Raw genomic sequence first — 13,251 nt, 5'->3', positions numbered from 1 at the left:
TCCTCCTTTCCCACCCCAGCATCCTCTTTAAATACGCCCCCGGCGCTCTGGAAAGCCCAGGATTTCCAGAAATCAGCACGACTTCGCCGGGAGTGCGGGTTCGGGAAGGGAGCGCAGCGGCTTGACTCGGTCCAGTCTCCGGGGAGAGGGGGCCCTGCGCTCGGGGCTGCCCCGCGGCCAGCTGGTTCTGAGCTGTGAGCGAGTCCTCCCGCCCCGCCTTCTTAAGGGAGCACAGTTTCCGAGACCGCTGGCTCAGACTAAGCTCTTTGGGGGATGCGTAGCCATTGAAATGTAAACTAAGCGGTGCAATTAAACAAACCGGGATCCCCAGTGGTCTGGGCCGGGGCCTGAATTGCTGGCTTGTGTTATTCTGCTGCAGCCGCAGCTTCCGCACAGCTGTACCTAAATCTGTTACTGTGTTCCCCGTGGTGACATGTTACCTGCAGCAGATGGCCTGACCTCAGTGAGGAGTGAGTGTACTTGGTGCTTGAGTAGTTTTTGGAGGCCTCATCTTCCATTCACGAGTTACTTTCCTAAGCACAATACAGAATTCGGAGAGCCATTTGACAACCTTAGGGTTAAAGCAGTCAAGTGCTTCTTATTAGAAAGAGCGGGCAGATGCAGCTTGTTGTGTTACCATGGTGACCTGGGCTATAGTCTCAAGAAGTTACAAAGACAGATTCAGATGTAATGGTAAAAACAAGTGATTTTCCTAAGCTGTGCCTTGTTTTGGAAGGAAATGCTGGCTCATGTGGAGCCGCGGGTGAGCTCATTGGCTCACATTGCCGTCCTCCCTCCCGGCTCTCACTCTTTCACTCTCCCTTCAGAATGGCAACACTGCCTTGGCGATTGCTAAGCGTCTGGGCTACATCTCCGTGGTGGACACCCTGAAGGTTGTAACCGAGGAGGTCACCACCACCACCACGGTAAGTAAAAGGAACCCACTGGCTTCGGCCCCATTGTCGTGGTTTTTAAGCCACGTACTTTTTCACTTATAAAATGTTTTGATCTTTCCGTGTTGAAATTTACTTCTTTTGGTGAGCATATTGTAGAACATCCACTGAAGTCGGCAGATGTAAATGCATTTACACAACTAATACAGGGATTCCAGCTTCCTTTACCAACATAAATCCATCTAACATGCATGCATGTCATTTTAATAATACTTAGTTTCTTTTTCTGTTACTGACTTTTTTTTCCCCACCCCTCTGCCCTTTTGCTGTAGTTGGGTGTGACACCTACTGCTGGCAAAGTCATAGGACAGTCCACAGTGAACTTCTTATCTTAGCCCCAAGGTTACGCCAGCCTCTGGGAAGACCTTGATGCCTACCTACTATGCTCACAATTGGGCCAGATGCATTCCCAGTGAGGGCAGTCCATCCTCATTTTCTTTTTATTTCTGATTATTATTGCTGTATTCAAAAAGAAAATTGAATATGCTTAAGAGGAAAACGGTGTCTGTATCTTGGCAGAGCATATATTCAACATTTTAAAAAATAATAATTTGTTGCTAGTTTCTTTTTTGTTGTTGTTGGTGGTGGAGGTACTGGGTATTGAACCCCAGACCTTGGGCCTCATGCATGCTGGGCACACACCCTATCACTGAGCTATACCTCTCTCCCAACCCCCTGCGCTTAACATTTTTAATTTTTACTGCTTTAAATATGACTGCTGATTCTTTAGGAGAGAACAGTGATCATCATTGACCTTTGCCAGCGCAAACCTAGAAGAGGAAGACGTGATAGTAATGGATCCTAATGCTCTTGTGCTGTTTAGCTGGAGCAAAGATTAAAGGAGGCCTCCTGGGAGGGAGACTCATAGCTGAAAGCAGAAGTGCTCCTCTCTTTGCATTTATTTATTAACTTTTCTCCTTAAGCATGAATTCTAAGAACAACAGCTCTTTAATTTCTCTTTGTAAAGTAGAAAAGTAGAGCAATGGTACAACATTAGAGGTTCCCGAGAGACAATAAGATCAAGAATTGACAAATACAAAAATTGTGAGTGAGGTTCTAGGAAATGCTCCAAGCTAGGAATGATGCATCTAGAGTTTTAGAATGCTTGGTTCTTTTGCTAGATGTGGGGGAAAGGAGAGGAATTTTATTCTTCAGGCTGAGAGCAGGTCCCTGTCGACAGGCATTGAGGTAGATGGAATACAGTGGGTTTGACGTGAGGTTTTAAATAGAGTAGCATATGATTTATTAATGAGCTGCAGGACACAGACTGAATTTAGATGCGAGAGTGGCACTGTTTGTTTTCTCAAGGCGAATCTTAAAACCTTTGGCCAGTGTGTCACAATATTTTTAAAGATTTAAAGTACAGCTTCAATAAATTATATAAGAAAGAAACAAATCTCGCCACAAGCTAGCATTATACTCTGAGGCATTATATATAGCTGAATTGTAATGGCTTTTCCTTACTGTATGATTTCTTATACCAGGAAAATCTTCGTGTTAAGGACCTGTGCATATGTTTCTTTATTTGGCATCTTTGAAACAATGTGTACATCTCAGATGAGTGAAACTTGTAATAGCAAGATTGGCTGAACACATCTGTTCTTAGAAATCATGGATTTTCTCAACTTTATTACCTCTTCCATGTTCTGGGAATCCTGAATGTACATTTCTATCAAATGACCACTAGATGGCAAACTTGTATTTTTTTTGCTGTCTTGAACTGCTTGACTTCCATTCATTTCATTAACTCACTCACTTAGTATTTATTGGATATAAAATATGTGCTGGATCTGTGCTCAGTGCTAAGGAGTCATCGGTGGTGAAAACATTACTCCACCCCACCAGCAACTTACAGTGTGGTGGGAGTGGAGAATGAGACAAGTTTTGTAAGAAAATAAATTCTTTAATAGCAACAAAGGTATAGAACTTACATGTCCAATTTCAAAGAGATTTCAGGCTCATAAATATTACTTAGAGTGAATGACTTCCACTATACAGATATATATATTTAAAAAGAGGAGCAATTAGCTTTCTAAATACTGTAACTAAACAAGACCTCAGATACGGTGTCAGAAATCAGACATACAGCCGTATCTCCACACGTCTAGTTCAAGGGGGATATGAAAACGCCTCATAGAACTCCCACGGGAATTTTTTTCTTTTCTGGTAACTATTATTCTCTACACTGTCGAGCTAAGCAGTGCTCCAACAAAACCCACTGTACTCAGAAATCAAATTTCTAGGTGAAAAGCCAACAGACAAATAGAAAACATAATAGCGTGTCTGTTTTCAGTTGGGATAATAAGAAATCATGGCCCATCTTAACTAAACAAGTTCTCCCTTTACTGAAATGGGTAGATTTATTGGTTACATGTTTTGATGCTGCCCAGTCTTTACTTTCTGCTTCTCTTAGAATTGTGAGTTTTATTGTTTTGTGAAGTGGAATTTGGGGTTAAGGACTGGATATCTGAACTTACTCCTGTCTGGGATGTGAGGCTTCTTACTTTGCACAGCCTCTCTTTCAGAAGAGATTTTCATCATTCTTTTCCCACATACTGATGATATTAAAAATATAATATATAGTCATTACAAATATGCCAGACTTTGAGGGGAGATCTAGGATTCAAATTTAGGCTGTCAGAGTCCAAAGTCCATGTTCTTAACCACTCTGCCATAACTGATCTTGGCTTTGTTAGAAGTAGCTTAACAGGAATTTTGTGAAAGAGATGTTTTCACCTAACTTTCAACTTCAAAAAACTCACTTAAGACGTGTCCTTTATTGATTTTCATGGGAGCATCAGATTCAATATCATTTTCTAAAGTCTACAGCTTCACTAAAAATAATTTGAAACTACTCCCTGGTGGGAAGCGAAGAGCATGAGGCAATTTGATAATTATGTAAATTAATAAAATTAAATTTACTGTTACTTCCATTTAAAAGTAATGGTTGAACTACAGCCACACATCTAACAGACGAATCTCACATCATTGGCTTCCTACGATGTGCCCTTTGAGCAGCTGTGTGAGTTCTCAGCCATCAAAGAAAGTTTCCTTTGCTCTCCCTCCTTCCAGAGTATGAATAAAGTCATTGTGTGGGGAGGAGAGTAAGGCAGCAGTTGGTAAAGGAAAAGCCACTGCTTCAGAAATTTCTGAGACATTTTGGAATCATGGTTTGTTTCCTTAACCTTTGCTTTTCCAACTTTACTTTGTAAGACCCAGCAGGGGCTATGAGACAGTTGAGCATTCTCCAGAGATTATAGTCATTGTCTGTTTGCCAGAATGGACATTAGGGTAGAAGGGACACATTACTGGCAACAGGAGCCAACAAGCTCCATGTCCTAATGTAGTTTGGAAGAACTGTGAGATATGACTCATCCATCTACTTATTGACCTGCTGTCATCCATTATTTGCAGAGATTTAAAGTGATTGTGTTATATGTTGCATATAATCGTTGAGATGTAGAACATTAACTACCGGGTAAGCTGCTAAAATTAAAGTGACGTTATATTTACATTATTATGTATACTTTGGTCGTAAATCTTATCTTCTGCCATGTCAGTTAAAATGGGAGTCATAAAAATGGCAATGCAGTAGATACACGTAAAGTGTGTACACCTTTTGAGGTGAGATGTTTTCTTTGAATAGAGATCTGTTGACTAGCAGACTAAGTTGTCATTCTTGTGCAAAGAACATAATACATCTTATATTGTATGTGTATGTATCCTATAATATCTGTATCTAATTAATATTTATCCTGTGTATTGTCTTTAAGAGACAATAGACTGAGTGCAGAACCTTTTAAACTTTTGACGTCTTTTTTTCCCAATCTGCTATAATTATCTCCACTACACCTGAGTAGCAGTCATTTTTTGGTGACTCACCTTTGTTGAGACTTTTCAGGCCACTTTAGTTCTGATAGAAAAATATTATTTACATAATACTGAACTGATATACAAAAATTATGTTAATGTGTACAATTGGTATAATGGACGTGGGAACAAAACCAGGTTTTACGTGTGGCTGTGATAGGAGCCAGTGTGTGTGGTCATTGGAAGGTGGCATCCCAGCCAGGGGCACTTGTCATGCAGGGACTTGCTGAGGATGTGGTTCATGGTTGATCAGGGGGAAGAGTTAAATGAAGGGCAATAAAGCACACTTCTTCTTTTGCACAAAACAAAGTGGATATTATCCCCTACTTATTAAACAACATGTTAAGGACTCATGTTTTATTTGCTACATCATGAAAGATGTAAAAACAAATTATAGTCTGCCATCTATCATATTCTATTCGGTTTTTTTGCTACATTATATGATTTAATTACATACTATTAAACTTACGTATCGTGCACTACTCATTTTAACTTTTAAAGCAGTTTTATCTTGACCATAGACTCTGAGATTATACACAGAAGGAGATGCCCATGATCATTTAATTATATCCTTGTTTCCTATGGGCTATTCAGAGGCAGTTGCATAAAGCCATATTTATGTTTTGCTAATCAGGTTTTCAAAGGACACTTTAGTTAAAGGGACAGTATGTATTCATTTCTTACAACATTAGTCATGAGTAATAGGAAGACTTATTTATTATCTGTTCAACAAATATTTGTTGTTGAGCTTTTAAAGATCAAGCACTATGTCACATACAAATGAATACTATATTTACTACATTGTATATAGAAATCATTTTTATTATCTTTACCCCAAAAATCCATGACCAATATGATCAGTGTGTTACTTTTTCTGTTGCCACGTATATTTGCTGATAACTTTGGTACCATTTAGTGACCAAACTAAAGCAAAGTTATTTCCACTCTCACAAGTTTATAGGAAATGTAGTCCCATTATAAGCATCTGCAAATAGAAACTGAGAATGTCAGGCAGTATAACTCAATCATTTAAAGAGTATTTCCATCAATTATTTTCAAATAGAGAAGCATCCTCTTGTGGAAATGTTTCCTATGAAGGGCAAATACTCTAAAACATTTCTGCAAAAAAGGACTTTCTGGTGTAGTCTAATACAGTAGATATCCCTTAACATTTTTAATCATTTTATTCATACTTACATATTTATTTTAGAAGTTCCCCCCAGAGTCATAGTTTAATAGGCTATCATTGTCTCTATCCTGTATTTTTAAAGTAAGTTATTTTTCTGCAGTCTCTGTATTGTCATAATACAGGAACGTGGGTTGCAAATTGAGCTACACAGTAGACCCACCTGAGGAACTTTTTAAAATATCTTTAGCTGGGCCCTGCCTTCAGGGATGCTGATTTAATTGGCCTATTTTGGGTCCCAAGTAACAGTACGTTTTAAATTTCTCTAATAATTATAATATGTTGCTAGAGTTGAGAATTACTGATATAAAACATAGGTTATCATCTATTTGTATTAAATTTATAAATCAATATTATAATTAGAATTAAATGGTATGTTATAATAGTCTTTTTAAGTTTGTTCTTTCATCAAATATTTATTGACCACCTGTTACTCTCCAGAACTTTAGGTAGATGCTTTTGTCTTTCCATTTGGAATTATTTAAACATCATAAGCAAAATGCTAGAAAGCTGAATTAACTATTCTAGTCTTCAACTGTGTCTTCATCTGGATAACTTAAGACTTTCTCTACTGTCTCCATTTCTTCCTTTTCTTTAACTATGGTATCTACCAAAAAGAAAATCTGTTTAGTCATTATGTGAATTTTAAATATATTTTACATCATTTTATGTCATCAATTTATTTGGTATGTATTTGAGAAGCAGCTACTGTGTTTCAGGTTCTGTAGAAACAATCTTTGTAATGACTCACACTCTCACATGGGAGGCAGATAAGGCACGTACAGTTGTGTGTGATGTGTCTGTGATGCTGTAGGAGTGAGTAGCAGCAGGTAAACACGGTTAAACAAATACATTCATTGGGGAGGCTCAGGGAATGTTTCTGCAAGGAAGTTACATCTTATATGAGCCAAAAAAAAAAAAAAAAGAAAAAAGAATATTTCTGGCAAAGAAAAGACTATATGGAAAAAACAGAGGCATAAGAGAACACAGTCTGCCAACATCTTTGTAGCATGCAGGGAGAAATGAAGCTTCCCCACCTCTCCTTACTACATCACCACAGGTCTTCTGAGCCAGTTTTACCTGACCCTTGAACAACATGGCAGGTTCAACCGAATGTAACTAGTGTCAGCCACCCATCGCCACGGTTCTGCACACATGAATTCAATCACCTTTGGATCCTGTAGTACCATTATATTTACCATTGAAACATATCTGTGTGTAAGTGGACCCACATGGTTCAAACCCACATTGTTCAAGAGTCAATTGTATTAAGCTTTTTTCTGAAGAAAATGAGGAGCCACTGAAAGGCTCCACAGTATCACATTATGATTTAATCAATCTCTCAACACACAGTGTATTTTCAAATTAATTAGTTGAACTTCCCTGAAAATATATTTGGAGTTCTCTACTGCTTTTGGAAAGGAGTTGGCAGTAGGGGCATTGTAGCCAAGTAAGTCATTAATATCTATGTAGCAAAACCGAGAAAACCTACTTACTGTATTTTGGTGGCTTTAGTTGAAGATTTTACGCTCATTTCGAGAGATTAGATTTTTAAAGTTCTCATAACAATACCAAATTGGTATACTCAATACAATTTCAGTGAAGAAACTAGAGATATGAATTTGAGACTCAACAATCTTCAGGAAATATTTTAAGTCATGAGATTTGGATTTTTATCTTTTTTTCTTTTTTTTAATCACCATAGTATCTCTGATGTTTAAAACAACGGTGCCTGGCATGCAATAGGCACTCAGAATGTTTCATTTTTTTTCCTTTTGAACCGTAACTTGCATCTTTTTTTTTTAATTGAAGTACAATTGATTTACAATGTTGTATTAGTTTCTTGTATACAGCACAGCACAGTGATTCAGTTATACATATGTGTAAATATATATATTCTTTTTCATATTCCATTTGATTATAGGTTATTATGAGATATTAAATATAGTTCCCTGTACACACAGTAGGACCTTGTTGTTTATCTATTTTATATGTAGTAGTTAGTATCTGCATATCCTGAACTCCCGGTTTATCTCTTCCCCTTCCTTCTTCCCATAACCTTAGGTTTGTGTTCTATGTCTGTGAGTCTGTTTCTGTTTTGTAAATAAGTTCATTTGTATCTTTTTTTTTTTTTAGATTCCACATGTAAGTGATAGCATATGGTGTTTTTCTTTCTTTTTCTGATTTACTTCACTTAGTATGACAATCTCTACATCTATCCATGTTGCTGCAAATGGCATTATTTCATTCTTTTTTATGGCTGAGTAGTAATTCCGTTGTGTAAATGTATATGCTACTTCTTTATCCAGTCACCTGTCAGCGGACATTTAGATTGCTTCCATGTCTTGGCTATTGTATGTATATAGTGCTGCTATGAACATTGGGGTGCATGTATCTTTTCAAATTAGAGTTTCCTCTGGATGTATGTGCAAGTCACAATGTTTCTTGATGCTGAAGGACCAAAAAGTTCAGAGTTTTTAAGATAAATTTAATATTGAGTTATAGTAATGATAGTAAGTTATGATAGCTAATATTTTTTTGAATACTAACATATTATATAGCACTGTTCTTAGAGCTCTTATATGTATTATTATTGTGTATTATGTATGATATGTATTACTTCACTTCATAATAATTTTATGAAGTAATATTATTTTCTACATTGTACAGATGAGGAAATCGAAGCACAGAGAAATTAAGGGATTTGCTAAGGCCTCATAGCTAATAAATGATGAAGTCAGAATTTGAACGCAGACAGCTGGACTCCAGAGACTGGTCTCTTATGGAAGGCAGGGGATTTGACAACTCTGGAGTGCTATTGTGAAAGGCAAATAAGCAACAAACTAGAACTGTAGCCCAGTGAAAGACTGTAAGGATGATTGATTCTGCACTGTTGATCCTCTAATCCCAGAAGAGATGCATCACATTTTCTGCCTAAATAGTTTGTCTTTCACATTGTTTACAACTTCCTTCCAATAGCTTTGTTTTTAATAAATTGCATATGTTCACTGATTCTTATTAAAGCTTTTCTGGAGATATTACTTAGTTCAATTTAAGGAAGCCCTGACATTAATTTGCTTTCTCAACATGACTATTAATGCCATTGCTAAATAATTTATTTTTCAAATGGGAACTCAAAATAATGAATTCTCTCTTGTATGACTTCACTGGAATAAATGATCATTTATCTTCAGAAAGAACAAATGTGTTTCCATAAAGGAGAATAAGAGACTAAGCTTCCAAGATGTACATGTGTAGAAGATGGAGTGCTCATATTGACTATGACCTCTTTGCTGGTTCTTTTGATCTTTTGTTTGACTTTTGTTTTTAAGTTGAGCATTAATGATTTTTGTCTTTCCAGACCATCACTGAAAAACACAAGCTAAATGTTCCTGAGACAATGACTGAGGTTCTTGATGTTTCTGATGAAGAGGGTAAGACTTTTATTCAGTCTTCTTTGACATCTATCATGGTCTTACATGAAGGAAACCATTCTTTTTTTTTCAGCTACCAAGGTGTTACAGTGGGTGTGGATGACAGCATCTTGGCACCTAAAGTCACTTTTGAACCTTTATTTCAATACGTTCACCTTTTCAAGTTGGGGGAAGGAGGATTCTGTTTATATATTTTCAACTGGTATTATCTATGATGACTAAATAACAGGACTGGGAAAAGGGGAAGAAACTGGCAATTAGCTATGTGTTAAAATATCTACCTGATAATACAGTTATTGTTAATATGTTTATTATGCTAAAGTAGATTTTTTATTAAAACTCCTTAAAGTAAAAGAACTTACAGTATACTCTATCAATGGTATATTGAGAAATATCTGCTTTCATTGGTTCAAACATACAGAACATGTTTAAAATCCAGAGGAAAGAGTCTTAGAGAGGATTAGAAATAGCATAGCAGTAAGTCATACAAATTCAACATAAGAATTTTATTCTTTAAGTCAGAAAATATGACCCCTATAGTTTAAAGCTAAATGTTATCAAAGCCAGTGGATTTCAAAGAGACTTTAAAAGGAACACTAGGGACTGCCTGGGTGGTTATGGGGACATCGTGCTACAGGTCCTGCCAGCAGGGTTCCTGGTTTTCCAGCTCTGCTTTAACTGGAAGAGTTAACTTTTCTTGAATAACAACAAAATCTGCTAAGAAGATTACGAATGCAGCACGTAAAGTGTGCAACCAAGTTTCAACAGTACAACTATTGGGCAAGTTGCATGTTTGAAAAATATATGTGTATATATTTATGTTCATGGCAAATGTATATGTTTGAAAACTTATTGCCATAAAGGATGGAACGAGGCCCAGTACTAATTGCTTTTATGGAGAAATAGTAAAACTATTTCTTTAGGTTCCTCAAGATACAATCATAAGGTGAAATTTTATATTGAGACGCCCTTATTTGGAACCCATTGTTAATTCACCTATCAGTGACAGACATTGTGTCAACTTTTATAAGAACTTATGACAAGAATGAACAAATGTTGCTTCAATGTCTTTGAGTAAATTAGAAGATATTGCCAAAGCTAATGGTTCCATGTATTTATTATAACTTAGTGTTCCATCCTAATACTTGCCAATTTTCAGGATTCATATATGCACATTATATTTTGTTTTGTATGCTCATCTTTCTTATCTTCACTTATATGTTGAACAGCTCTTAAACAGTTTGGTGACCACTTTATTGATGGGGAAGTGCTTAGTGATTCAGGTACCTCTAGAGGACATTATTGAAGTGAAAGCTTGTCTTTGCTTTTAATTTTTCTTAACAGGCTAGAAGCAACTTGCTTACTATGTAAATCTGGGTGCTTACTACTAATCTGTTATTCTTGAAATAGCATGTGTAATATGAGTGGAATTGTGTAGGTGTGTGTTTGAGTGTGTGGATTGTATTAACTTGGAAGCTTAATGCCATGAATTGCTTATGCTATTGTAAGATTTTGAAGCTATTAATGAGACCTATTAATATAATTAAATTATCTAAGGAACACTATATAACATTTTTCCAAAACTAATATTTCTTCCTAGAATACAAATTTAGAGAAAAATTAATTTTTGATAAGTTGACATTGAACTAACATGAACATGTCAACAACTAGGTTAGACTGCTTGGTATGCAGTCATAGCATTATTGGATAAAGATATGGTTTCGATGTGGTTAAAAATATATTTTAAGTTAGTAGTTATAATGTAGTTTTTAAAATTAGCTAGGAATAAAGATAAATTAACCTTTAAAAATTATTTAGGGAGAACTTTGGGATACAGGGAAAGATGAATAAGATAAATATTCTATTTAGTAAGAAGTTTCCAAAGTACATGTGGTACCACTTTAAGGAAACCTGTTCATGAAAATCTAAACTTATAAATCAGCTAAATTAGATAGTGATTATTTAATTTAAAAATAGTTCTTTATTTCCAAAATAATTGTTAATGTATTCCAACAGCTAATGCATTCAAAGTATTTACTGGGTTTATAGAAATTCCATTTATATGAGACATCCTCTTGGACCTGCCCATTATATAAGATCTAGCTGTAATATCTTGTACACTTTTATTAAAACTATTCTATATTAAAAATTACTAGTGATAAAAACTCTTGATTTGACAGGGATATTGGCTAATGATCAAGAACATCTTTATGGTGAGAGAAGAAGCTTTCCATGGCTAGTTAAGGCCAAAACCTTAACATTTTTCCCCAGAAAGATATTGAGGTTGAATAATTTTTTTTGTATAGGGTATATTTGAGTATTATGAAGTACCTTTTAATACCAAGAATTAGTCTGAAGGAATTTGACTAGATGACATTGCCAACCCTTCAATTTTTTATGCACTTAAAATGTTTTCATGGAACCTACCTTCATTCATATGGACAAAGTGCAGCTACATGTATTTGGATAGTGTTAACCAATCCCTGGTTTCTTTACAGCTCTGCTGTTTTAGTAATAGTCTTGTAATCAATACTCAGGAGAGTATCCAAGCCAAGTACACATGTCCTTTCAGGCTAACTTGCTATAGTAGAGCAATCAAAATTATCCATTTATGAATCAAAACAGACAGTGACAGCGATGTTACTGTGTATAAAGCTCTATGACTGGTACCATGGGGGAATCAAAGATGAACATATATGGAGAGAGAACGTATAAATTAATGAAGCATAACTGAAGGCACTATGTCATCTGCATTTCACATCTGCCTGGGAAGATCAGGAGAGGGAGAGTCCTACTACAGTCTCATGGACTTGTCGAAGCTGACAGAGTAATAGGAGGGTGGCACAGGTTTTTAGGAAGTAGAGAAGGAACAGTGTGGAAAGGTCCTGAGATCGGAAAGAATGAGAGAGACACAAAGTGGCAAAATAATCTAGTCATTCAGTTTGGCTGATGCATTAAAACATACTGGGCTTCCACGGGGAATGTTTGAGTTCTCAACTGAAAAGTCTAGGAAATTATGGTATATTAAAGATTTCAATTAATGATTGAAACAATTAATTCTTTTTTTTTCTAAACAAAGATTGTGTATTAGGAAGAAATTGGAAGGAAGCAGATATCTGAGGGAAGATAAAACATTTACTAAACATCTACAGTGCTAGGTGCATTGCCTCATTTAATCCCCAGAGCATCCACACAAGATAGGCTATGGATTTCCCCACATCTTTTTCTCAGGTGAGAAAAAGCTCACCTGAAGGTGAGGGGACTAAGACTTAGACAGGTTAAGTAGTTTGTTCAATGGCACACAGCTATTAAGTGGTGGTTGTGGAATCTCAACCCAGTATGATATAAATAAGTCATGATGGAGCCAGATAGCAGAGAAATGGAAGGAGAAGAGAAATGGGAGCTCAGCCTAAGAGTATTCTACTGTGCAGGCTAGAGCAAAGCTGTAGATGTAGTCTTCTGCATCTTCATAGGATCATGAGCTGATCCCTGTCTTTGCTGACTCAGCTCCTCAGCTGTAAATTATGTGGTGGGGCTTAGGGGTTATAACACCCGTGTAACTAAAATACCTGTGGAAATGTGACCCACATGTCCCTCATACACAGAGATTCATGAGTGGGTGCTTTGTACAGAGTTCTCCACTGGTTCTCTGGGATGGTGTGTGTAATAATCAAGAGAACACTAGAATGGCTGAGTGTTGGGATGAAATACAGAGGTACCGTCTATCTTCTCCTTTTGATACACTTCCACTGTTGACATTTGACATTAGAATGAAAACATGTCAAATAAGAAGAAAGGTCAGATGCGA

The 13,251-nt window shown here is 36.5% G+C and overlaps 1 protein-coding gene across 4 annotated transcripts in view; it reads left to right on the top strand.

The window, feature by feature from the left end:
- The window catches only part of ANK2 (ankyrin 2), a 521,075-nt gene that overhangs the window by 435,718 nt on the left and 72,106 nt on the right, over positions 1-13,251 (top strand). For all 4 annotated transcript variants that reach the window (XM_072938390.1, XM_072938386.1, XM_031691199.2 and 1 more), the window contains 2 exons: positions 828-926; positions 9,371-9,443. In XM_072938390.1, coding sequence (XP_072794491.1) covers positions 828-926; positions 9,371-9,443 — 172 coding nt within the window. The remainder of the gene's footprint in view (positions 1-827; positions 927-9,370; positions 9,444-13,251) is intronic.

The sequence above is a fragment of the Vicugna pacos genome, chromosome 2, assembly GCF_048564905.1.
Source record: "Vicugna pacos chromosome 2, VicPac4, whole genome shotgun sequence".
In the NCBI taxonomy this organism is placed as follows: domain Eukaryota; kingdom Metazoa; phylum Chordata; class Mammalia; order Artiodactyla; family Camelidae; genus Vicugna; species Vicugna pacos.
Note: the sequence above shows the minus strand (reverse complement) of the source record. Positions and strands in the feature narration are given on the sequence as shown.